Genomic DNA, 25,434 nt, shown 5'->3' on the forward strand with positions numbered 1-25,434 from the left:
AAATGTACAAATAATGTATGAAGGGAAGGTAACTCCTGAAGGATCAATCCTAAGTTACCCCAGTTTAGGGTTGATAATGAAGGTTAAGGTAGGAAATGTACAAATAATGTATGAAGGGGAGGTAACTCCTGAAGGATCAATCCTAACTTACCCCAGTTTAGGGTTGACAATTATAGCCAGAGGATGAACCAAGTCATCCCTTATCAAGGTCTTCTGGTATCGACCGTCCGTCTAGGGCAACAGAGATCGTCCGCCGACTCGAATCTGTCCAATAAATATTTCTGAAAGGAACATATCAAAACACTAATAATTTCAGACAGTCAAAAATTATATAAGATTAGAAAGAGTTCACTATCTGTCCTTTACATAATACACACATTACAAACCTTGATGGAACTAAAACTTGGAGTTTAGTAAAAGTTCTTTGAGTTTCAGATATTTATGAATCGAGCAAAGCCAACACACTTTAATAAATAGAAAGCATTAAACTGTTATTAGACAACTGTATTCATTTTAACGCATTGAAATATTTAATGTTTTGCTGATTTTTATTCCATGATAAAATGTTGATCAACAGAAAACATTTCAAAAACTCATCAATAGCTAATTCTTGTCTGTCATTCTGCATCTATTAATAAGTTTTTTCTTAATTTCAATTTGACTCTTGACCTACTTTGTTACCCAATCAATGGCGATCCCCTCCACCTGGGTCACATCTGCGTTTAAATCCTGGGGACGCGGCGGGCCACCATTCTTTATATCGTCAGGAATTCCTGCTCTTTCAATCTTCATCAATGATAGACCAGAAAAGTAAAGAAGGCGGCGATCAACATCAACGTCTAGTGCCCCCATGTGGCGCCCCCAACTTAACGTTCCCGAGTACGCCTTTTTGTCCGGGATGACCTGTCGTACCTCGTGGCCACTGGTGAAGAAGGTCAATGGTTGTCCACCTGAAATGTTAATAGTATCAGAGTTTGTGCACATTCTGCCACATTGTAATGAAATCTTGACTAAGAATCCAAATTCAGAATTAATTAAACAATCAAAACGTTTCAGCAAAACTTTTGAATGTATATACAACTTAATCAGAGGAGTGAGTTTTGTTTATAAAAAAGGTTTAAGTGCTATCATCAAATTTATATTGAAACATAAACTCACACATTGCCCTTATTGAATCTATTAAATCCTTCATGAGTTTTACAATTTCAGCATCCTCTTTGGTCAAATCTCTTTTAAGAGGAAACTTCCCATATTTTACTGAAAAAGACAACAATCTCAATATAGTCTTTAGGATGTTGTAATTAAATGGATGCAATATTCACATTATACCATGTTTCTTTGTTTGGAAAACTACGACTTGTAATTCAGCTGATCTAATCTCCTCTCACAAAGGGTAATCTTACCCCTCTCTTTTGCCCATTTTGTGGTTTTATCAAGTAAAATACAGTATACATGTGACAATGTATTACGATCTGATGACTCTATAGATTGACAACATTATTTTTGATATACATCTGTATTACATGTATTACCTAATCTGTGCAGCAGTACAAAAGAAAGTCTTAAAGTGGAGTCCACATTCAGGCTTTGAGGGGCCAGTTTTGATAGTTCCACCAACACCTCGTCCTGTTCCTCAGTTGGACAACACTCGTCTAAGACTACACATGCTACCCTATGAGTCATGTCTCTGTCACTGCTCGGAGTTGATTTGGCTTCTTCCACCATACCTTCCCAGTCTTCCTCTGTGCTGCTTTTTACCATATCTTTAAAAAAAAAAAAAAAAAAAAACCTGGTCTGATGATATGTGATATGTTTTTATTCTACCCCATTCCTATTATTCAGTCTATCAATATCAACAGTGTTGTTACAGTGTACTAGTTAGCCCATCATCATTGTCCCTCCACTGATAATTCTTGCTGTCAGAAAGTTCAGAGGGATTTTTTCTCAGATTTCATGTGAAGGTTTCCTAGTTGTACATATTGGGATTGATCAGGCAACCATCTTACATTTAGTAGAATTTTAGTACCGCTATTTCTCAGAAAGTTCTAAAAACAGGCCACCATTTAATCGGGATCCCTCTCTATTCCAACATAATTGTATGGTATTGATTCACGTCTCCATGGTGTACACACACTAATGGTTTCCTAGCCCCTGCTGCCATTGTAGTGAGTACCATCTGACCTTGTGTGGTATATTTGGAGACGTTTCCTGACATGCCCACAATGACATGGTTCTTTGCTGTAATACATATACATTTAGGACATGTTTTAGTTGTGAATTGTTGAGTTAACTGTCCTGATACTAGCTCCAGGATGTTGTTTTGATCATCACAGGCCCACAATCTGTGTGTTGTTGGTGATAGACTGATGTCATTGATGTAAGCCTTGTGTGTGACCTTCTGTATCACTGTGCCCTTCCTGTCCAGGAGAGTTAATGTGTGTAGTAGACACTGGTCCATGCCTGGTCATCAGTGGTAGGACATATAGAATCAATGTAACATGGAGACTTCCACTCCTCCACCACCTTGGTCTCTGTCAGTAGTGTTTTCCTGGCCACTGCTTTCTTACCTTTAGTCCTCTGACTGTTGTTGTGATGAGGGTTGTTGCTGACCGGCTGATAATGCTACTGACCATTTCTGGTCAGTGGATGTATGACTTTGGCCTGAGGTGGTGACTTTTCCTAAGGCTTGTACCAGGTGACCTTTAGGAGTATTGTTTGGGTTGAAGCTGACTGTATCTAAAGTAGGTTTGACAGGGATATGTATTTGGGAATATATTTCGGATTTTGTGTCGTATATTTGTATGTGAGAGCCCTGCTGAAGTGTTGTCTTACATTTCTGTATTTGGTGTTTAAGTTGTTTGTTCAACATTTCAAGTTCTTGTTTGTATTTCTGGATAATTTTGATGTTGTCATCTTTCATGTGTTGATAAAGTGAAAGTGTCTCTTCTCTAAGCTTATCAAGGTCTTGTTTTAATTTTTCCGTTTGTATCTTCAATTCATGTGCTAATTTATCAAATATGCTGTCGTTGTCTTTGAGGAGTGTATCAGTAGATGTGATGTATTTCCCAATCTGTACCAGATCATTTTGTTCTGTTCTGTCAATAAAGTTTCTGATGTCTTGTTTCTTCTGAGGAGTGACTTCACTAAGCTCACACATTGGATGAATCGTGTGAATGGTGGAGATGCATTTTAAACAAATTGGTTCTTGACATTTTTTACAATACATATCTAGTTGTCTCCCCTTGTGATGGTTACAGGTTGTCTGTCCTTCCGTACGAACTGGTATTTTTGCTGTTGCCATTCTGACGAAAATTGAATGTTTGTTGAATTTCTGAAAATTGAATAGATTGAATCAATACAATGTTTTGATTGAATTTCTGAAAATTGAATATATTGAATCAATACAATGTTTTGCATATTCAATAATAATATTGAAATAGAGTTGTGTTTGATGTTGTTAATTGCTCTATGTCCTGTTCAGTTCTATGTATGAATAAAGATTTTAAATATCGACCCCAAACAATGTTTTAATTAAAGTAAACAAGAAAATATTTACCTGATAATCACTGCATTCACTGATGACACACACAGGGTACCTGGGATTAAATGTCAAGTTGGTCTTACCCAGAATCTAAATGATATTCAACGTTGTTCAAATTTCTCTCCCTCCGAAATTCACAGCCAACCAGAAATTTACTTCGATCTTCTCATGCTGGCAGATCTCTTTCTCAGTTACTGATGTAACTTATTTATCCATTTCAGATAAAATTCAGTCTTGGTAATACACAAAATTGTACATTAAATGAAATGATATGTGTCCACACAGAATAAGACCATCCTTGTCATTGGTTACTAATGTAAACAAACGTTTAGCGACCAAAATGTCTGTCTATTGAGGCCTGGTGATATCTGATATTATTACTTCCTTGTCTGGTTTGACAGACGCACAGTTGTAAAGCAGACATAGATTGTGTAGTAGGTCAATTTGGGTCATGTTTACAAACCGTGATATTTAAATACCTACAGTTCATCTGGGGTGTATTGTCTGTTGGGTATGTGTATTGGGTAATAAGTCACACCTGTACTGTACATGAACGTAGAGAAATACACAGTCATGTCTTATTTGATATTTATAGATTAATATTCTTATAACTCTTTAGAAATTGATATATTGTAATATACATGTATCGGTAATTGCATGTAGAAATTTTGGTAAGTTATAAAAAAATTAAATAAATAAAAGTAAAGAATACACAATACTGGTGTTGAACTTGTCCTGACAGACTTATACAACAAATCATGAGGTCCGTCATTATTCTTAACAAAGTCTTGTGGAGTCATGTTATTTTTGTTTGATTTTTGAAACAACAGTCAAACCTGTCTATAAAGACAAGCCAAATAGGAAGAGAAAAAAACGTCTGGATATACAAGTGGTTCTTTTATTAGAGTTGAACTTGACCATTTGGGACCCTAAGGGAGTGGTCTTTATACAGATGTGGTCTTTATACAGAGGTGGTCTGTATACAGAGGTGGTCTTTATACAGAGAGTGGTCTTTATACAGAGGTTGTCTTTATATAGATGTGGTCTTTATATAGAGGTGGTCTTTATACAGAGGTGGTCATTATACAGAGGAGGTCTTTATACAGAGGTGGTCTTCATACAGAGGTGGTCATTATACATAGATGGTCATTATACAGATATGGTCAGTATACAGAAATGGTCTTTATACTGAGGTGGTTATAGTACAGAGATGGGCATTATACAGATGTGGTCTTTATACAGAGGTGATCATTATACAGAGGTGGTCATTATACAGAGGTAGTCTTTATACAGAGGTGGTCTTTATATACAGAGGTGGTCATTATACAGAGATGGTCATTATACAGAGGTGGTATTTGTACAGAGGTGATCTTTTATACAGAGGTGGTCTTTAAACAGAGGTGGTCTTTATACAGAGGTGGTCTTTATACAGAGGTGGTCTGTATACAGAGGTGGTCTTTATACAGAGGTGGTCTTTATACAGAGGTGGTCGCTAAGGCAGGTTTTACACTATCATAATATACCGTATAGAGACATTTTGAGATATTATAATATCTATTTGGTCTATACATTTTTACCCTCAATATAAATTTTCTAACAAGATGAAGGAGCTGCAGTGGCCGAGTGGTTAAGATGTATCAAGCCACAAGCCCTCCACCTCTGGGTCGCGAATTTGAATCTCATGTGGGGGAGATGCAAGGTTCTGGCCTCTGATAGGTGGTTTTTTTCTCCTGGAACGCCGGCTTCCCTCCACCAACAAACCTGGACATCCTTAACCCCTAGAGTGCCACAGAGCCTATATTCTGTATTTGCATATTGCAGAGTTATCTGCCCTTGCGGGTAGGTATTGATTGTGATATCATGTCTTTGCGAGCGTAACGTCACACTTTTTGAAGAAAACTCTCACAAAATAATGACATAACAATCGATACCTACCCACAAGGGAGCTAACTCTGTAATATGCAAAGATGGAATATAGGCTGTATGATACTACCGTTGAGTGCCAAAGGGCCTATTTGTAGGCTCTCTGAAATTCGACAGTTTAACAATAGTGATGACGTCATCTAACTATTCTGCAATGTCATTTTCGCGCTCCAGAAGATCGGCACGACGGAATAATGGTGCTCCATGGCTTCAATTTTTTTTCAACTGAGAACAATGGCTTTATCTATCGACGGATTTTTACCAAATTTGGTATAACGATACGAAATTGTTTGCTCTCTCAGTTCATTTTATTTGCTGAGTCTTCCGATGTTTCATTTTCAAAATATCATTATTTTTGCACCGTTGCACCATGAAACTTTCTTTGTTTTTACAATTAGTATGAAAATGCTTGATCATAGGACACGGTTTTCTAAAAAAATTACACTATGGCTAAAATTACTGATGTATGATCTGTCAGAGTAGACAATTTTCTGGAAGTTAGGGAACTTGTTTAGAATCCATGAATAAATAAATTCAGGTAAATACAAATAACAATTGTAAAATATCTTGCAAAGTTGACCATGTTAAAAGACGTTTCCGCCGAAATTGAGCATATGAAGTCTATAAACGTAGCAGTAAAATACTTCAAATTCCAAATGCATCGGTGCCTATCAGCCATGTTTGTTTTCTGATTAGTCCTAAGTTACAATATGCGTGTACGTAGGAAGCGGGAATACTTTCCGAGGATTACATGTAGCGGTAAAAAGAATGTTTACGGATCGACGATGATGAAGAACGACAGACAAAAAGCGATAATTTAGTATGTAAAGTTTGCGTTGTATGATTTAATTTTAAGTGATTTATGCTTAAGATTTAGAGGGAAAGCAACATAAAACGAACATGTATTTACATGTAACGTAATATATCAATATTATAAACATATGAGAACAATGATTGTCAGTGACATTCTTATCTGTTGAGATAGGCACAGGCACAAAACATGTTTTATGTTAAATATAAATGTATGCTTAGACAAATACATGTAGCTCTTTCGTTCGCTTCAATGATAAAAATTACCGACATATCAAACGTACGTCATCGACATACACCAAGTAACTAACAAATCAACTTAAACGATTGTCATTGCGAAGAATATTTTTTCGTGGGCTTTTTGGTGTATACTTTAATAACTCGCGCGGCTGGCAATAATGTCCAGATATGTCTATGATTGATGTGAACAACTTACACATATACATGTACACGATTTTATGCGGACTCGTCCGCCTTATTCATCTTTCTGAGAAAAATATATTTTGAAAATCCAGAAAGTCTGCACCGGGAAAAATGTACGCCATTTATTGGAATTCCTTATCTTGCAATGAAGATATATATGAAAGTGAAGTAATTGATTATACCTACCTCACTAGTCAATCATTATGATACAATCCCTGTTTTATGTACCTTGGGCAATGCTATGTTGCGGTTTCCGTATTCGACCCAATAAGCGCCCATGTCCCTATAAGCGCCCCTTCCCATTTTTGAGGCCTTGATTTCAATTGCCCAGGCATAAATAAAGACCAAAAAACTGTATAATTTTGCAATAATTTCGTATTACCGGTAATAGCACTTTTTCAATTTTTTAAATGCCCTGGGCGCTTATTGGGTCGAATACAGTATATATGTAGTACTGGACGTACAGAGTAACTTACACCACAGGCGTTTGGCTCTATAGACATGTTTCTCCCTATTATATATATATATAATACTGTGACACAGTATAACATTGTATATATATATATAAAGATAGAGAGAGGGGGGAGAGAGAGAGAGAAATATCTATAGAGCCAAACGCCTGTGCTTATTCCGCCCATTCACTGAATATGATCAACCGTTACCTGACATTTATTTACCGTAAGGATATACAAAAACAATGTATCTCGGTGGCTGACCGTCTGTTTTGCCTATATCATTCTTAGTTTCTTATACATTTTAGTCCATCCTACTGTCGGTCTGTTCATCTCTGATACTGGAGCCCTATCTGTCCATTTCTAGCTTGTTACGGTATAGATCGAAACACGGCTTGGCACTCCCTAAGAGGATTCCTGCGGCACTCAAATTAAACGACCCTGACTGTTACGGTATAGATCGAAACATAAACTCTGCATATCTAGGTTGTCTTTTTATCCAGGTGGTCTTTATAGACAAGTGATCTTTATAGACAGGTGGTCTTTATACCCAGGTGGTCTTAATATCTAGGTAGTCTTTAAATCCAGGTGGTCTTTATAGACATGTGATCTTTATAGACAGGTGGTCTTTATATACAAGTTGTCTTTATATACAAGTTGTCTTTATATACAAATTTCATTAGTAGCATTAAAGTTTACTGATCTAGAGTTGTAATCAGGCCATTTTTACAATTAGTGGGAACAGAATCATTACTTAAACTTGCTTTCAGAGCTAAAGTTATTTGTACTAAGTTTACTCAAACAATTGGTAGCCTGCAATATACAGTAGAACTTGCCTAAACTGGATATATCATCAGGACCAGCATATGTGGTCAGTATAGACAGGTTTCAGATTACACAGGTTTCAATGAATGTATAAACAAGAGTGGGTCATTATAGACAGGTTTCATATTACATATGTTTTAATTATGGTAGAAACAAGGGTTGGTCAGTATAGACAGGTTTCAGATTACACATGTTTTAATTACTGTATAAACAAGAGTTGGTCAGTATAGACAGGTTTCAGATTACACAGGTTTTAATTACTGTATAAACAAGAGTTGGTCTGTAAAGACAGGTTTCAGATTACACAGGTTTTAATTACTGTATAAACAAGAGTTGGTCGGTATAGACAGGTTTCAGATTACACAAGTTTTATTTACTGTATATTTCAAGAGTTGGTCAGTATAGACAAGTTTCAGATTACACAATTTTTAATTACTGTAAAAAACAAGAGTTGATCAGTATAGACAGGTTTCAGATTACACAAGTTTTAATTTACTGTATAATCAAGAGTTGGTCGGTGTAGACATGTTTCAGAGATTACACAAGTTTTAATTACTGTGTAAACAAGAATTGGTAGCAATTACCTGTGCTATAAAAAAAAACCAATCTCTCCAGATATAAGTGTAAATGACAAAATGTTATAAATATTGTACACTCTACATAATATGCGTCTATATGAAGTGTGCAAGGCTATAAGAGTTACTTCCCTTTACTAACAAATTATACGTTTATTTGCTGTACACCTATATCACCGGGGCTAATCGTACAAACTGGGATATGCTATTTACGCTCGTGGAAATGCTTCTTTTACATAGAAAAATGATGTCTGAGGAAGCGTACGTGATAAATATTTGCTTGGTGTTCAACTCACGGCCAAGAATCCAAAAATACAAGTTGCCCACGGAACAGTAGAGTGTTTCACCAATGCGTTGAAGCAAAATTGATTGAAACACGACATTACTCGTTGCAGCAATTGTCAATTTTGTTGCTTGCATTGACTGATGAAGAAAGTTAATCTCGTGCAAATGAAGTGAACTGCGAAGCAGTTCATGTAACATTTGCACGAGATTAACTTTCTTCATCAGTCAATGCAAGCAACAAAATTGATAATCAATCCTTATATTTACATTAACCAATTTAAAATTTCCGCTGTTGAAAAAAATCAAATTAAATGTGTTAGGTATAAGATTTATTATACAATTTTGCAACATTGTACCAGTTATCGTACATGTATGTACAGCTACGGAACAGCCGCCAGTCAGTTCTTCTCGTCACCAAGGCAACACAAAATGTAGTTCCGAAAATAACTTCATTCTTTGTGCGTTGTTACGATAAAAAACGGCGATTTTGAAATATTGTTTTTATATTCAAGAATTAATGGCTTAAATTTTATCATAAAACATTATTATGTAGCTTCAAATACAAAAATTGCTGCGCAATATACTAGCAGTGCAGTCAATGTGTAATCCGGTCGCTCGATTGAGCAGGGGTCCGGTTTCGAAGAAAATGACGATTGTGGTGAAAATGCTGAATAGTTGGTATCTAAACATAATCAAACCTTTTAAAACTCAATTATAATTGTTATGGAATTAACAGAATGCTGTATTCCCGTCTGATAATTATTTGTAGCTGACATTTAAATATGTATTAACTATATCTGTTGTGAAATCCAACCCCTGTGTCTATGGTATGTGATGCAGTCCAATAACCATGCTTCCGGGGCTGAATAAAACGTGTTAAAATGTGGGACTTAGTCGCAGATCACTGGAAGACTTCTGTGTTATTCTTGAAATGTGATAACTTCTCTGTCTACTGGAGTTTGGGGATTAAAATTCGGTATAAAGTAAGTAGAGAAACATCGATTTGAAATGTTGGCGGTTTCCAACGACCCTCCAATGCCGTGGATTTTGACACTCACAGAATCGTTTCGTTAGGCTTAATGTCACTGAAATTAGCCTGTTTGCTGTTTGAGCGTATTTTCATGGAATCTATCGTTTCTAAGCTTTCGTGTATGACACCGTTTCACATATATTGTACACATTAAACTATTTGCGTTCGATTATGCCTACTAGGCTATGCGATGAGTGGTGAACCTCACTGCGTTCGGTCCTAACGTGACGCTAACCCAAATTACACTTTTTGAAGATAACATTGTTAAAATTTTCTTACGTGTGCTTGAATTAAGATATTCCTCTAAACATTAAACAAATAGATGCTTTTAGTTTTAATTTCATGCTTTGTTTACTTGTCAGCAGTGCATATATTTAGGCCTAATAAATAGAGAGCTTTGAAGCATCCCCGGTTCAGGCTATGCTCAGCTTTTTTTTTTACCTGGGCTTGAGCCTAATTCAGTGTTTCATCAAAATACGTGTAAAATATCTCTAGGCGGCTATAATATTATATTACTGACAATTTCTAATATCACTTTATCAAACATTCCTGTCTGTGTTTCTAAATGTACAACGATAGGCCACATCGCAGAAAGTTCAAAACTGAAGCGGCGTAAAACTACAATGTAGGTCAAAATGTAAACAATGTCAAAATGTATTCTCACGCCGGTCAGAGGTCAGCGCGTGACCAAGCATCTTCATTGGGAAATGAAGTGATCGGAGTTTACTAGTTACATTGAGGCGGAGCGAAGTGAAAATGTAAATATTATTCGTTGCAAGAACCAAGACCTAGCAAAAACACAACTCTTTGAGAAAATGCCATCAAGCAAAGTTTTCTTGGTTTGTGACTGGGCCATGAAGTTTTTGCCATACAAATTCAGGGAAGATCAGAGTGACTGGTTTGGAAAGAGAGGAATACCATGGCACATTACTATGGCTTTCTGTAGGAAAGATGATGGGATCATTGGGAACCTGGGATTTGTACATTTATTTGTAAATCAAATATCACAGGTATCTAAATACTTGTTTTTATTCCCCAAGTTCTTTATAGGGTGACTATGAAAATTAATTTATATTGGCTATTATTCACTTCCAGTCTGTTAACTTATATATATTGTCCAAGAAAATCTGATTGTTTAGTATTGTCTCAGAATATGTCTAGTGATATGGACCAGCTAATGATTTCCTGTGACAACATAGTATATATCACACTTTGTCTGGTCTATTGAATGTTAGTCTCCCTTAGATTACATGCATGTCTATATCTGAAAAAAACCCAGATTGACCAGTTGCCTTTAATACTTTGTTTTTTCTACATTACTGCATGGACTTTATCACTTGGAATCAGTATAAAGTCAATACAACATACATTGTCATTTTGCAGTACATGTACATATATCTAGAAAACAAATGTATACCTTTGGTATGTGACAGTAAAAATATCAATATTATATACAACCCTTTGATTCCAATGCCTAGTGTTGTTTATGATTGCCTTATCAATGAAACTTTCATTTCTGTTTAGGACAGTCACGTTACAGTTTGTATCCTAAAAGATGTAATGAACCAAATCAGGAATATCACTGACACATATAACATTTCATCTTTGGTCCGACAATGCCGGATGTTATAAGTCGACAGAGATATGCTGGCAAGCTTGTTCCATTCAAATCTTGTGCAGACCTATAATTTCTGGGAGTCACAGAACGGAAAAGGCCCATGTGATAGGACTGCAGCAACAATCAAAGCTGGAATAACAAGATACATCAACAAAGGACATGATGTTCTTTGGACTTATGTTATGAAGGAGGTTTGTATTTTTATCATGAACACATGGTGGAAGTGGTAACAAATGACATTGATTTATATATCAATTATATAGGATTAAAAGTGTTGTCATGGATATGGACAATCAATTTAAGGAAGAAAATGCTGGAGTTTGGTGAATTTAAAGGGCCCAATTAAAATTACCACGTGAAATGCTGATATGAATTTCTGCATAAATATTGGATTTTAAGTTTTGTTATTGCCAAATTGGTATGGAATAGGAAAGAAAAATTGTGGATAGAATATATAATGGGAAGAAAGGTACTGGTATGATATTAATTATACAATATCCAAAAACATTTTTGAGAGTTGATATCTTTAGCCACATACATATGTATATATATATATATATGTCCAATCTTGTATTTTTGTTGATATTTTCTTGATATCAAGGACAGTGGTAATTGTCTCCTCTTTCAGGTGCATTGTGGGTATTTATTGTTACATCCTGTAGTTATTAGTATAACTTCATATCCGTTAGAGAAATACGACATCGTTTTTACACATAAACTTTACTCAGGAGCAGATAACTTTGTAATTTATAAAAACAAAATATGGAGCTTAAATGTACCGTGTTTGACCCAATAAGGGTCCAGGGTGCTTTGATAATTAAAAAGAAATGAGGATCGCTTAATAGGACTAAATTTTTAATACCAATTCATTGCTCAAATACACAAAAAAGCCATAAATCAATTTGCTAGAGAAATTAAATTAATTAGAGGTATATGTGATATTATAGATCTCTAACGACCAGGAACCATAACAATAATTCAGGGAATGTACATGTATGTATATATGTGATATTATAGATCTCTAACGACCAGGAACCATAACAATAATTCAGGGAATGTACATGTATGTATATATGTGATATTATAGATCTCTAACGACCAGGAACCATGGAAATAATTCAGGGAATGTACATGTATGTATATATGTGATATTATAGATCTCTAATGACCAGGAACCATAACAATAATTCAGGGAATGTACATGTATGTATATATGTGATATTATAGATCACTAACGACCAGGAACCATAACAATAATTCAGGGAATGTACATGTATGTATATATGTGATATTATAGATCTCTAACGACCAGGAACCATAACAATAATTCAGGGAATGTACATGTATGTATATATGTGATATAACAGATCTCTAACAACCAGGAACCATAACAATAATTCAGGGAATGTACATGTATGTATATATGTGATATTATAGATCTCTAACGACCAGGAACCATGGAAATAATTCAGGGAATGTACATGTATGTATATATGTGATATTATAGATTTCTAACGACCAGGAACCATAGCAATAATTCAGGGAATGTACATGTATGTATATATGTGATATTATAGATCTCTAACGACCAGGAACCATAACAATAATTCAGGGAATGTACATGTATGTATATATTGTGATATTATAGATCACTAACGACCATGCAGGAACCATAACAATAATTCAGGGAATGTACATGTATGTATATATGTGATATTATAGATCTCTAACGACCAGGAACCATAACAATAATTCAGGGAATGTACATGTATGTATATATGTGATATTATAGATCTCTAACGACCAGGAACCATAACAATAATTCAGGGAATGTACATGTATGTATATATGTGATATTATAGATCTCTAACGACCATGAACCATAACAATAATTCAGGGAATGTACATGTATGTATATATGTGATATTATAGATCTCTAACGACCAGGAACCATAACAATAATTCAGGGAATGTACATGTACATGTATGTATATATGTGATATTATAGATCTCTAACGACCAGGAACCATAACAATAATTCAGGGAATGTACATGTACATGTATGTATATATGTGATATTATAGATCTCTAACGACCATGAACCATAACAATAATTCAGGGAATGTACATGTATGTATATATGTGATATTATAGATCTCTAACGACCAGGAACCATAACAATAATTCAGGGAATGTACATGTATGTATATATGTGATATTATAGATCTCTAACGACCAGGAACCATAACAATAATTCAGGGAATGTACATGTATGTATATATATGTGATATTATAGATCTCTAACGACCAGGAACCATAACAATAATTCAGGGAATGTACATGTATGTATATATGTGATATTATAGATCTCTAACGACCAGGAACCATAACAATAATTCAGGGAATGTACATGTATGTATATATGTGATATTATAGATCTCTAACGACCAGGAACCATAACAATAATTCAGGGAATGTACATGTATGTATATATGTGATATTATAGATCTCTAACGACCAGGAACCATAACAATAATTCAGGGAATGTACATGTATGTATATATGTGATATTATAGATCTCTAACGACCAGGAACCATAACAATAATTCAGGGAATGTACATGTATGTATATATGTGATATTATAGATCTCTAACGACCAGGAACCATAACAATAATTCAGGGAATGTACATGTATGTATATATGTGATATTATAGATCTCTAACGAACCAAACATAACCATGGAACCATATAACAATAATTCAGGGAATGTACATGTATGTATATATGTGATATTATAGATCTCTAACGACCAGGAACCATAACAATAATTCAGGGAATGTACATGTATGTATATATGTGATATTATAGATCTCTAACGACCAGGAACCATAACAATAATTCACCTAGTTTACCTGTATGGGGGTTTTAGTGGTCAAACCTGACTGGACTTAGTGCACTGCTAGTTTACCTGTATGGGGGTTTTAGTGGTCAAACCTGACTGGACATAGTGCACTGCTAGTTTACCTGTATGGGGGTTTTAGTGGTCAAACCTGACTGGACATAGTGCACTGCTAGTTTACCTGTATGGGGGTTTTAGTGGTCAAACCTGACTGGACTTAGTGCACTGCTAGTTTACCTGTATGGGGGTTTTAGTGGTCAAACCTGACTGGAGCTTAGTGCACTGCTAGTTTACCTGTATGGGGGTTTTAGTGGTCAAACCTGACTGGACTTAGTGCACTGCTAGTTTACCTGTATGGGGGTTTTAGTGGTCAAACCTGACTGGACATAGTGCACTGCTAGTTTACCTGTATGGGGGTTTTAGTGGTCAAACCTGACTGGACTTAGTGCACTGCTAGTTTACCTGTATGGGGGTTTTAGTGGTCAAACCTGACTGGACTTAGTGCACTGCTAGTTTACCTGTATGGGGGTTTTAGTGGTCAAACCTGACTGGACTTAGTGCACTGCTAGTTTACCTGTATGGGGGTTTTAGTGGTCAAACCTGACTGGACTTAGTGCACTGCTAGTTTACCTGTATGGGGGTTTTAGTGGTCAAACCTGACTGGACATAGTGCACTGCTAGTTTACCTGTATGGGGGTTTTAGTGGTCAAACCTGACTGGACATAGTGCACTGCTAGTTTACCTGTATGGGGGTTTTAGTGGTCAAACCTGACTGGACATAGTGCACTGCTTGTTTACCTGTATGGGGGTTTTAGTGGTCAAACCTGACTGGACATAGTGCACTGCTAGTTTACCTGTATGGGGGTTTTAGTGGTCAAACCTGACTGGACTTAGTGCACTGCTAGTTTACCTGTATGGGGGTTTTAGTGGTCAAACCTGACTGGACTTAGTGCACTGCTAGTTTACCTGTATGGGGGTTTTAGTGGTCAAACCTGACTGGACTTAGTGCACTGCTAGTTTACCTGTATGGGGGTTTTAGTGGTCAAACCTGACTGGACATAGTGCACTGCTAGTTTACCTGTATGGGGGTTTTAGTGGTCAAACATGACTGGACATAGTGCACTGCTAGTTTACCTGTATGGGGGTTTTAGTGGTCAAACCTGACTGGACTTAGTGCACTGCTAGTTTACCTGTATGGGGGTTTTAGTGGTCAAACCTGACTGGACATAGTGCACTGCTAGTTTACCTGTATGGGGGTTTTAGTGGTCAAACCTGACTGGACATAGTGCACTGCTAGTTTACCTGTATGGGGGTTTTAGTGGTCAAACCTGACTGGACTTAGTGCACTGCTAGTTTACCTGTATGGGGGTTTTAGTGGTCAAACCTGACTGGACATAGTGCACTGCTAGTTTACCTGTATGGGGGTTTTAGTGGTCAAACCTGACTGGACTTAGTGCACTGCTAGTTTACCTGTATGGGGGTTTTAGTGGTCAAACCTGACTGGACTTAGTGCACTGCTAGTTTACCTGTATGGGGGTTTTAGTGGTCAAACCTGACTGGACTTAGTGCACTGCTAGTTTACCTGTATGGGGGTTTTAGTGGTCAAACCTGACTGGACATAGTGCACTGCTAGTTTACCTGTATGGGGGTTTTAGTGGTCAAACCTGACTGGACTTAGTGCACTGCTAGTTTACCTGTATGGGGGTTTTAGTGGTCAAACCTGACTGGACTTAGTGCACTGCTAGTTTACCTGTATGGGGGTTTTAGTGGTCAAACCTGACTGGACTTAGTGCACTGCTAGTTTACCTGTATGGGGGTTTTAGTGGTCAAACCTGACTGGACATAGTGCACTGCTAGTTTACCTGTATGGGGGTTTTAGTGGTCAAACCTGACTGGACTTAGTGCACTGCTAGTTTACCTGTATGGGGGTTTTAGTGGTCAAACCTGACTGGACTTAGTGCACTACTAGTTTACCTGTATGGGGGTTTTAGTGGTCAAACCTGACTGGACTTAGTGCACTGCTAGTTTACCTGTATGGGGGTTTTAGTGGTCAAACCTGACTGGACTTAGTGCACTGCTAGTTTACCTGTATGGGGGTTTTAGTGGTCAAACCTGACTGGACTTAGTGCACTGCTAGTTTACCTGTATGGGGGTTTTAGTGGTCAAACCTGACTGGACATAGTGCACTGCTAGTTTACCTGTATGGGGGTTTTAGTGGTCAAACCTGACTGGACTTAGTGCACTGCTAGTTTACCTGTATGGGGGTTTTAGTGGTCAAACCTGACTGGACATAGTGCACTGCTAGTTTACCTGTATGGGGGTTTTAGTGGTCAAACCTGACTGGACATAGTGCACTGCTAGTTTACCTGTATGGGGGTTTTAGTGGTCAAACCTGACTGGACATAGTGCACTGCTAGTTTACCTGTATGGGGGTTTTAGTGGTCAAACCTGACTAGACATAGTGCACTGCTAGTTTACCTGTATGGGGGTTTTAGTGGTCAAACCTGACTGGACTTAGTGCACTGCTAGTTTACCTGTATGGGGGTTTTAGTGGTCAAACCTGACTGGCACATAGTGCACTGCTAGTTTACCTGTATGGGGGTTTTAGTGGTCAAACCTGACTGGACTTAGTGCACTGCTAGTTTACCTGTATGGGGGTTTTAGTGGTCACACCTGACTGGACATAGTGCACTGCTAGTTTACCTGTATGGGGGTTTTAGTGGTCAAACCTGACTGGACTTAGTGCACTGCTAGTTTACCTGTATGGGGGTTTTAGTGGTCACACCTGACTGGACATAGTGCACTGCTAGTTTACCTGTATGGGGGTTTTAGTGGTCAAACCTGACTGGACTTAGTGCACTGCTAGTTTACCTGTATGGGGGTTTTAGTGGTCAAACCTGACTGGACTTAGTGCACTGCTAGTTTACCTGTATGGGGGTTTTAGTGGTCAAACCTGACTGGACTTAGTGCACTGCTAGTTTACCTGGTATGGGGGTTTTAGTGGTCAAACCTGACTGGACATAGTGCACTGCTAGTTTACCTGTATGGGGGAATCAGGTTAGAGTTCTGTCTGTGTTCAATTTTAAGGAAACGTTGTCATGACATGTCCTTGAATGACCTTGATTATATAAACTTAATTAATTACATAACTCCTTCTATTTGTTTTCACATTCACTTATCAGCTACTTAATATATTTAGTCTTTAGTCTTTTATTGATTCATACATTTGTTCTGTTTCAGCTGGCTTTCATAATTGTACCTTTTGGACCGCAAAGGGAAGTTTACTCCTTTTATGAAAATATCCGACACAGTTGCCTCTTCATAAATGACCTGAGTATTAATTGGTGAGTACAAGTCGGTTTTCTCTATATTTTATTTGAGTTGTCTCCCTTACACTGTATGTCTCTCGATGAAGGGCTCATTTATCAGTCAGACGATTTAGATTTAGAGATAAAGTAATGCTATCACAGCCAGATCATATAACTGACTTAATTACATTAATATTTCAGTATAAGATAACTTTTCCCTCTTTTTTCCTAGTAATGGGGTCCATCTGGTCCTGGTCATGGTCCATCTGATCCCGGTCCATCTGGTCCTGTGTCCATCTGTTCCTTTGTCCGTCTGGTCCTGGTTCCATCTGATCCTGGTCCATCTTGTCCTCGGTCCAACTGATCCTGGCCCATGTGGTCATGGGTTGTCTGTCCTGGTCCATCTGACCCTGGTCCATCTGGTCCTTGGTCCGTTTGGTCCTGGTTCGTCTGGTCCTTGGTACGTCCAGTCCAGGGTCTGTCTGGTCCTGGTTCTGAGTCAGTGTGGTCCCGGTCCATCTTATCAAGGTCCATCTGGCTCTGGGTCACCTGGTCATGGACCATCTGATCCCGATCCATCTGGTTATAGGTCCGTCTGGTCCTGGGTCCATCTGGTCCTGGGTTGTCTGGTCCTGGTCCATCTGCATGGTCCTGGTTCAGCCTGGTCCTCACTCAGGTCCATCTGGTCTTGGTTCCATCTGGTCCTCGGTCCATCTGGTCATGTCTTTAGGAATACCGTATTCGACCCTATAAGCACCCCTCATCCTTTTTGAGGCCTCAATTTCAATTGCCCAGTCTTAAATAAAGACCAAAACTACACAAAACTGTCTACACATTTGGTATTTATAGACAGGTTGGACTTACCTCTTGACCTGTCTACACAGTTAGTCTATATAGATAGGTTGGATTGACCTCTTGACCTGTCTACACATTTGGTATTTATAGACAGGTTGGACTTACATCTTGACCTGTCTACACAGTTAGTCTATAGAGACAGGTTGGATTGACCGCTTACACAGTTGGTCTTTATAGACAAGTTTGCCTGACCTCTTGACCTCTGAACATGGTTGGTCTTGATAGACAGGTTGGACTGACATCTCTACACAGCTGGTCTTTATAGACAGGTTCGACTGACCACTTGACCTGTCTATACAGTTTGTCTTTATAGACAGGTTTTACTGACCTCTTGACCTCTCTACACAGTTGGTCTTTATAGATAGGTTTGACTGACCCATTGACCTCTGTACATGGTTGGTCTTTATAGACAGGTTGGACTGACATTTCTACTCAGTTGGTCTTTATAGACAGGTTTGACTGACCCCTTGACCTCTGTATACAGTTGATCTTTAAAGATAGGTTGGACCGACATCTCTTCACAGCTGGTCTTTATAGACAGGGTTGACTGACACCGTGACCTCTGTATACAGTTGATCTTCATAGACAGGCTGGACTAACCTCTTGACCTGTGTTTATGGTTTGTCTTTATAGACAGGTTTGACTGACCCCTTGACCTATGTACATGGTTGGTCTTTATAAACAGGTTGGACTGACCTTTGTATACAGTTGATCTTTATAGACATGTTGGACTGACATCTTTACACAGCTGGTCTTGATAGACAGGTTGGACTAACCTCTTGACCTGTCTTTACAGTTTGTCTTTATAGACAGGTTTTACTGACCTCTTGACCTCTCTACACAGGTACCCCTAGACCGGCCAAGTGCTCCACAGATCAGTACCGATGTGCCAATCGTCAATGTATTGATGCTACAAAAGTGTGTAACGCCATCATGGACTTTGAGGATGCGTCTGACAAGCGAGGCTGTCGTAAGTTTGAACTGCATGCATCTGTTCAATTTGTTGTAGTTAAGTTGTCTGCAAAATTTTCATATGTTTGTTCATTTGTTGTAGATAAACTATCAGGAAATGTGAACTGTTCAGTAAACAATGGTGGGTGTTCCCAGACCTGTACAGATCTCAGTGACAGTGGATACTACTGTTCCTGTCAGGAAGGGTACAAGATTGCCGTCAACGATCGCAAGTCCTGTGAAGGTGAGTTCATGGTCAACGATACTAAATCCTGTGTAGGTGAGTTATACAGTCAATGATACCAAATCCTGTGATGGTGAGTTCGTGGTCAACGATACCAAATCCTGTGAAGTTGAGATTGAAAATCCTGTGTAGGTGATCAAGTTTTAGTCGATGATTAGAATTTTGGTGTTTTTGAAATAAACTTCATATTTTATACTTATAGATAAAAAAGAAAAAAAAATTTCTATTGGCCAAATTACAAAACATTGGTTAGAAATAATGATGCAAAATTTGTAAAGGTGAGTTACAACTGAAAATTCTGAGATTTGGTAATCGAAGTATACCTCTTTTTCCAACATATATTTTTTTAACTTGTCTATGGTTCAAGATCATCATTTGCTTTATATACATGAATAAAAAAATCTATTCAGTAACATTGGTTAGAAATATTGAAGCAGAGTTTGATACATGTATGAAGCGTTGTTATTTCACAGATGTTGATGAGTGCAATAAATATATAATAAATATGTAACAGTCTAATACTTATTATGAAGTGATTTTGTTGATCCCCACAGGTTTTACTTTGGCTGTTAATACGATATTAATTAATCAAACAAAAAACAAACAAACAACTTTGTTTTACTGTATAATGAATCTTTGTTATGAACAAACTGTGGTTATCAATTTTGTTGTAACTGTGTGTTACTGTTAGAGTATATAATAAACTGTTGTTATTTCACAGACGTTGACGAGTGTGCTCGGTGGGGAACATACTGTGCACAGCAGTGTAAGAATGTGAAGGGATCATACAAATGTCTGTGCACTGACGGATTCCACGATGTCAAGGGCAAAGGAACGCACTGTAAACCCAAAGGTTAGTACACACAAAAATGATCAAATCTAAATCCAAAAATTAACAATTTGGTGGGATAGTCCATCGAGAGCCTATTCATCGTTTTATAAAAATGGCTTCTTGTCATAGAGTTCTGCATAGTTTGTAACCACATTTGGCCTATTAAATTGAAAAAATGTCCTTATAAATAAGGAATTTTCTAAACAAAACTGGGCCCTGCAAGTCTCACTCCCCGATTAGGTTATATATACATTCAAAAGTTTTTGCTGAAACGTTTTGGTTGTTTAATTAATTCTGAATTTGGATTCTCAGTCAAGATTTCATTACAATGTGGCAGATTGTGCACAAACTCTGATACTATTATCATTTCAGGTGGACAACTGTTGATCTTCTTCACCAGTGGCCACGAGGTACGACAGGTCATCCCCGATAAAAAGGCGTACTCCGGAACATTAAGTTGGGGGCGCCACATGGGGGCACTAGACGTTGATGTGGATCGTCGCCTTCTTTACTTTTCTGATCTATCATTGATGAAGATTGAAAGAGCTGGAATTCCTGACGATATAAAGAATGGTGGCCCGCCGCGTCCCCAGGATTTAAACGCAGATGTGACCCAGGTGGAGGGGATCGCCATTGATTGGGTAACAAAGTAGGTCAAGAGTCAAATTAAAATTAAGAATAAAATTATTAATAGATGCAGAATGACAGACAAGAATTAGCTATTGATGAGTTTTTGAAATGTTTTCTGTTGATCAACATTTTATCATGGAATAAAAATCAGCAAACCATTAAATATTTTCAATGCGTTTTAATGAATACAGTTGTCTAATAACAGTTTAATGCTTTCTATTTATTAAAGTGTATCTGAAATCAAAGAACTTATACTAAACTCCAAGTTTTAGTCCCATCAAGGTTTGTAATGTGTGTGTTATGTAAAGGACAGATAATGAACTCTTTCTAATCTTATATAATTGTTGACTGTCTGAAATTATTAGTGTTTTGATATGTTCCTTCCAGTAATATTTATTGGACGGATTCGAGTCGGCGGACGATCTCTGTTGCCCTAGACGACGGTCGATACCAGAAGACCTTGATAAGGGATGACTTGGTTCATCCTCTGGCTATAATTGTCAACCCTAAACTGGGGTAAGTTAGGATTGATCCTTCAGGAGTTACCTCCCCTTCATACATTATTTGTACATTTCCTCCCTTAACCTTCATTGTCAACCCTAAACTGGGGTAAGTTAGGATTGATCCTTCAGGAGTTATACCTCCCCTTCATACATTATTTGTACATTTTTAGCTCGCCTATTCAAAGAATAGGGGGAGCTAATGTTGTCACCCTGGCGTCGGCGTCGGCGTCAGCGTTAGCGTCCCATTTCACGTTAAAGTTTTTGAGCAAGTTTCTGTTTCGTCAATTGTTTAAGCTCAAGTCATCATAAATGTTTATGATTTTATTTTCCTAATGTGTATGGATGCTGCACGTGATAATACAACCAATTTGGGGCCCTTTAGGGGGTTTTTGAGTCTGTTAATTTGTCATATTTCCATGTTTAAATAGTAAATACTTGAACATCAACTTCTTCTGAATAGGTGAGCTTTGCCAACAGCTCTTGTTTCCCTTAACCATCATTTTCAACTCTGAACTTGAATAAATAGACAATTTTTTACTATGGAGTTATCTCCCTTTCCATTCTTTACTTACAACCTTTTGATCTACAGCCACAAGAGAAGTTATCTCCCCTTTTAGTCTTTACTTGCTCTAACGTGTAAACCTTTAACTTCAGTATTACTTAACACAAAGGAGTTATCTCCCCTCTTTACCTCCTCTAACTTATCAACTTTAAACCTAATATTACTGGTACTCAAGACCACCAACCAAGGAGTTATCTCCCCTCTTTACCTCCTCTAACTTATCAAATTAAACTTAATATTACTGGTACTCAAGATCACTAACCAAGGAGTTATCTCCCCTCTTTACCTCCTTTACCTTATCAAATTAAACTTAATTATAACGGTACTCAAAACCACCAACAAAGGAGTTATTCTTTGTTCTATTTTCATATTGTTTTTTTTTTTTTGGTCAGATTTGATAATATAAAGATTTGATCGACAGATTGCTGTACTGGACAGATGCAGGCAGCACCAGTCCAAAAATAGAACAGGCTTGGATGACTGGTGAGGAACGGTCAGTCTTGGTCTTCACACGGCTTGGCCGACCAACAGGACTAACCCTTGATGACCACATGGATGACAGACTTTACTGGTGCGACTCCAAGGAAAACCTAATTGAGTCCATCAAGCTGGATGGGTCAGACAGGGTCATCGTCGTCGGGAAAGGTGAGGTCAAAGGTCATTATGTTGGTAGTTCTGCTGTGTGAACTAGTTGGTCAAGGTCAGAGGTGATGTCATTTACTTTGATCCACTAGAAAACACAACTATAAAACAGTTTTATAGTTGTGTTTTCTTTTTATGTATATGGAAACTATCACATGGACATGGTTCTTTTTTACTTATATAACAAGATATAGATTCACTAGCTTTTCTTAGATATTTGCAAATTCAAGATGTAAGACTCATAATGCTAACCAATGAGAAATATTTACAACTTTTTACATGCGGATCACACATTTTTTTTTAAACATTGCCTGATCTCGGTTTTTGTCCTCATATAAGCCACACTCCAGGGAAAGATCCTAGTGCACTCATTCATCTTAATTTTCAACAGAGGAAAAAAATCATCTAAAAGAAGTAAAATTTTCTTACTGCTCAGGTTTATTTAAGGTCTTTTTATCAAACTTTAATTATTTTTGATTGCAAAAGTTTTCATTTTAAAACGCCCAACTCTATTATAAGTACTTTTGATATCTTTCAGGCCTAGACAATCCCGTCAGTTTGGATGTATTTGGAGACTCATTATACTGGGCTTCCCAACAAATGGGCGCCGTCATGAAGATGGATAAATTTGGGCGTGGTGTCAACGTCACACTACAAACAGGACTCCTACTGCCCTCTAGTGTCAGAATAATGCACCCGAAACGTCACAATTTATCAGGTAAATTACTATTAGGATAGATTTACAACTGTACAAAAAGCATTGAGGACGATAATGGTTCATGAAAATGTGAAGAGAAACAAATAAAATGGTTGACGTGTATTGTAAGAAATGTTCTTTGCAATGCCCCATTAAGTTAATTTATCCATTCCAGTATTTCTGTATGAAATGCTTCAATTCTTTACAAACCAAATATATATATCTGACAAATATCTTTATGTATGTAAATGATATTTTGTACATAGAAGTAATTTGAGGCTTGTTATGTTGTGTCTCAATAAAAACCAGTCTGATAGAACAAGCTATAAACTGTGATATATTTTATTTGCCTCAGTGAAAAACCAATGTTCTGACGATGACGGTGAGAAGTGTAGCCATCTTTGTTTGCTGAAACCTGACGGAGCTGCTTGTGCTTGTCCTGACCGCTCACAGTTTATTGACGACTCTACGACACAGTGTGATGCAGGTGAGAAACATGTTAAGACTTTTATCTTACAGCGTGGGAATCATCCAAACCGTCCCCATCTAAATGTTCCTGTCTGAATATTTCATATTAAGACATTTATCTTACAGCGTGGGAATCATCCAAACCATCCCCATCTAAATGTTCCTGTCTGAATATTTCATGTTAAGACTTTTATCTTACAGCGTAAGAATCTTCCAAACCATCCCCATCTAAATGTCCCTGTCTGAATATTTCATGTTAAGACATTTATCTTACAATGTGGGAATCATCCAAACCGTCCCCATCTAAATGTTCCTGTCTGAATATTTCATGTTAAGACATTTATCTTACAGCGTGGGAATCATCCAAACCGTCCCCATCTAAATGTTCCTGTCTGAATATTTCATATTAAGACTTTTATCTTACAGCGTGGGAATCATCCAAACCGTCCCCATCTAAATGTTCCTGTCTGAATATTTCATATTAAAACTTTTATCTTACAGCGTGGGAATCATCCAAACCGTCCCCATCTAAATGTTCCTGTCTGAATATTTCATTTTAAAACTTTTATCTTACAGCGTGGGAATCATCCAAACCGTCCCCATCTAAATGTTCCTGTCTGAATATTTCATTTTAAGACATTTATCTTACAGCGTGGGAATCATCCAAACCGTCCCCATCTAAATGTTCCTGTCTGAATATTTCATTTTAAAACTTTTATCTTACAGCGTGGGAATCATCCAAACCGTCCCCATCTAAATGTTCCTGTCTGAAAATTTCATATTAAAACATTTATCTTACAGCGTGGGAATCATCCAAACCGTCCCCATCTAAATGTTCCTGTCTGAATATTTCATATTAAGACTTTTATCTTACAGCGTGGGAATCATCCAAACCGTCCCCATCTAAATGTTCCTGTCTGAATATTTTATATTAAGACTTTTATCTTACAGCGTGGGAATCATCCAAACCGTCCCCATCTAAATGTTCCTGTCTGAATTTGTGTAAGAAGTGTGCAAGTGTATAAGAGTTACTTCCCTTTACTTACAAATTATATGTATATTTGCTATACACATATAAAATTTCCATTCAAAGTATTACTTACATTGTATCTTAAGAAGTGTGCAAGTGAATAAGAGTTCCCTTTACTTAATAAATCGATTACATTTCGATCATTTCAATTATGTATAACTGTAAAGAAAATTAACATGTGTTTATATTTATATTAGAGTCTGGAGACAGTACGTAGGCTAGCTGTTTGACGTTTGTCGCGGACTGACGTCACAATATGGCTGGACCCATATGTTTAAACAAGGTAACATGTGTTTATATTTATATTAGAGTCTGGAGGCAGTACGTTG

General features: G+C 37.3%; 3 protein-coding genes across 5 annotated transcripts in view; 1 reads left to right on the forward strand and 2 right to left on the reverse strand.

Annotated features, from left to right (window-relative positions):
* LOC138311156 (low-density lipoprotein receptor 2-like) overlaps positions 1 to 1,956 on the reverse strand; it is a 163,508-nt gene extending 161,552 nt beyond the window's left edge. Inside the window, exons 1-3 of the mRNA XM_069252621.1 lie at positions 1,533 to 1,956; positions 1,159 to 1,257; positions 674 to 950 (exon numbers count right to left, since the gene is read on the reverse strand). Coding sequence (XP_069108722.1) covers positions 674 to 950; positions 1,159 to 1,257; positions 1,533 to 1,761 — 605 coding nt within the window. The 5' untranslated portion in view covers positions 1,762 to 1,956. The remainder of the gene's footprint in view (positions 1 to 673; positions 951 to 1,158; positions 1,258 to 1,532) is intronic.
* The window catches only part of LOC138311140 (low-density lipoprotein receptor-related protein 2-like), a 374,749-nt gene that overhangs the window by 3,249 nt on the left and 346,066 nt on the right, over positions 1 to 25,434 (reverse strand). The window lies entirely within an intron of this gene.
* Positions 17,609 to 25,407, forward strand: LOC138311155 (low-density lipoprotein receptor-related protein 2-like). Of its 3 annotated transcripts, none has more exons than XM_069252620.1 (10): positions 17,609 to 17,727; positions 19,391 to 19,516; positions 19,601 to 19,741; positions 20,463 to 20,594; positions 20,946 to 21,222; positions 21,591 to 21,719; positions 22,690 to 22,925; positions 23,449 to 23,628; positions 23,963 to 24,094; positions 25,303 to 25,407. In XM_069252620.1, exons 2-10 carry the CDS (start codon positions 19,480 to 19,482, stop codon positions 25,320 to 25,322), a joined length of 1,284 nt encoding a protein of 427 aa, XP_069108721.1. In that variant the 5' UTR covers positions 17,609 to 17,727; positions 19,391 to 19,479; the 3' UTR covers positions 25,323 to 25,407. The 3 variants fall into 3 exon arrangements, with proteins under 3 accessions (XP_069108721.1, XP_069108719.1, XP_069108720.1); XM_069252618.1 differs by lacking the exon at positions 25,303 to 25,407 and adding an exon at positions 24,127 to 24,522; XM_069252619.1 differs by lacking the exon at positions 25,303 to 25,407 and adding an exon at positions 24,127 to 24,516 and having other exon boundaries at positions 17,611 to 17,727; positions 22,690 to 22,913.

Source organism: Argopecten irradians, chromosome 16 (genome assembly GCF_041381155.1).
Source record: "Argopecten irradians isolate NY chromosome 16, Ai_NY, whole genome shotgun sequence".
Taxonomy (NCBI): domain Eukaryota; kingdom Metazoa; phylum Mollusca; class Bivalvia; order Pectinida; family Pectinidae; genus Argopecten; species Argopecten irradians.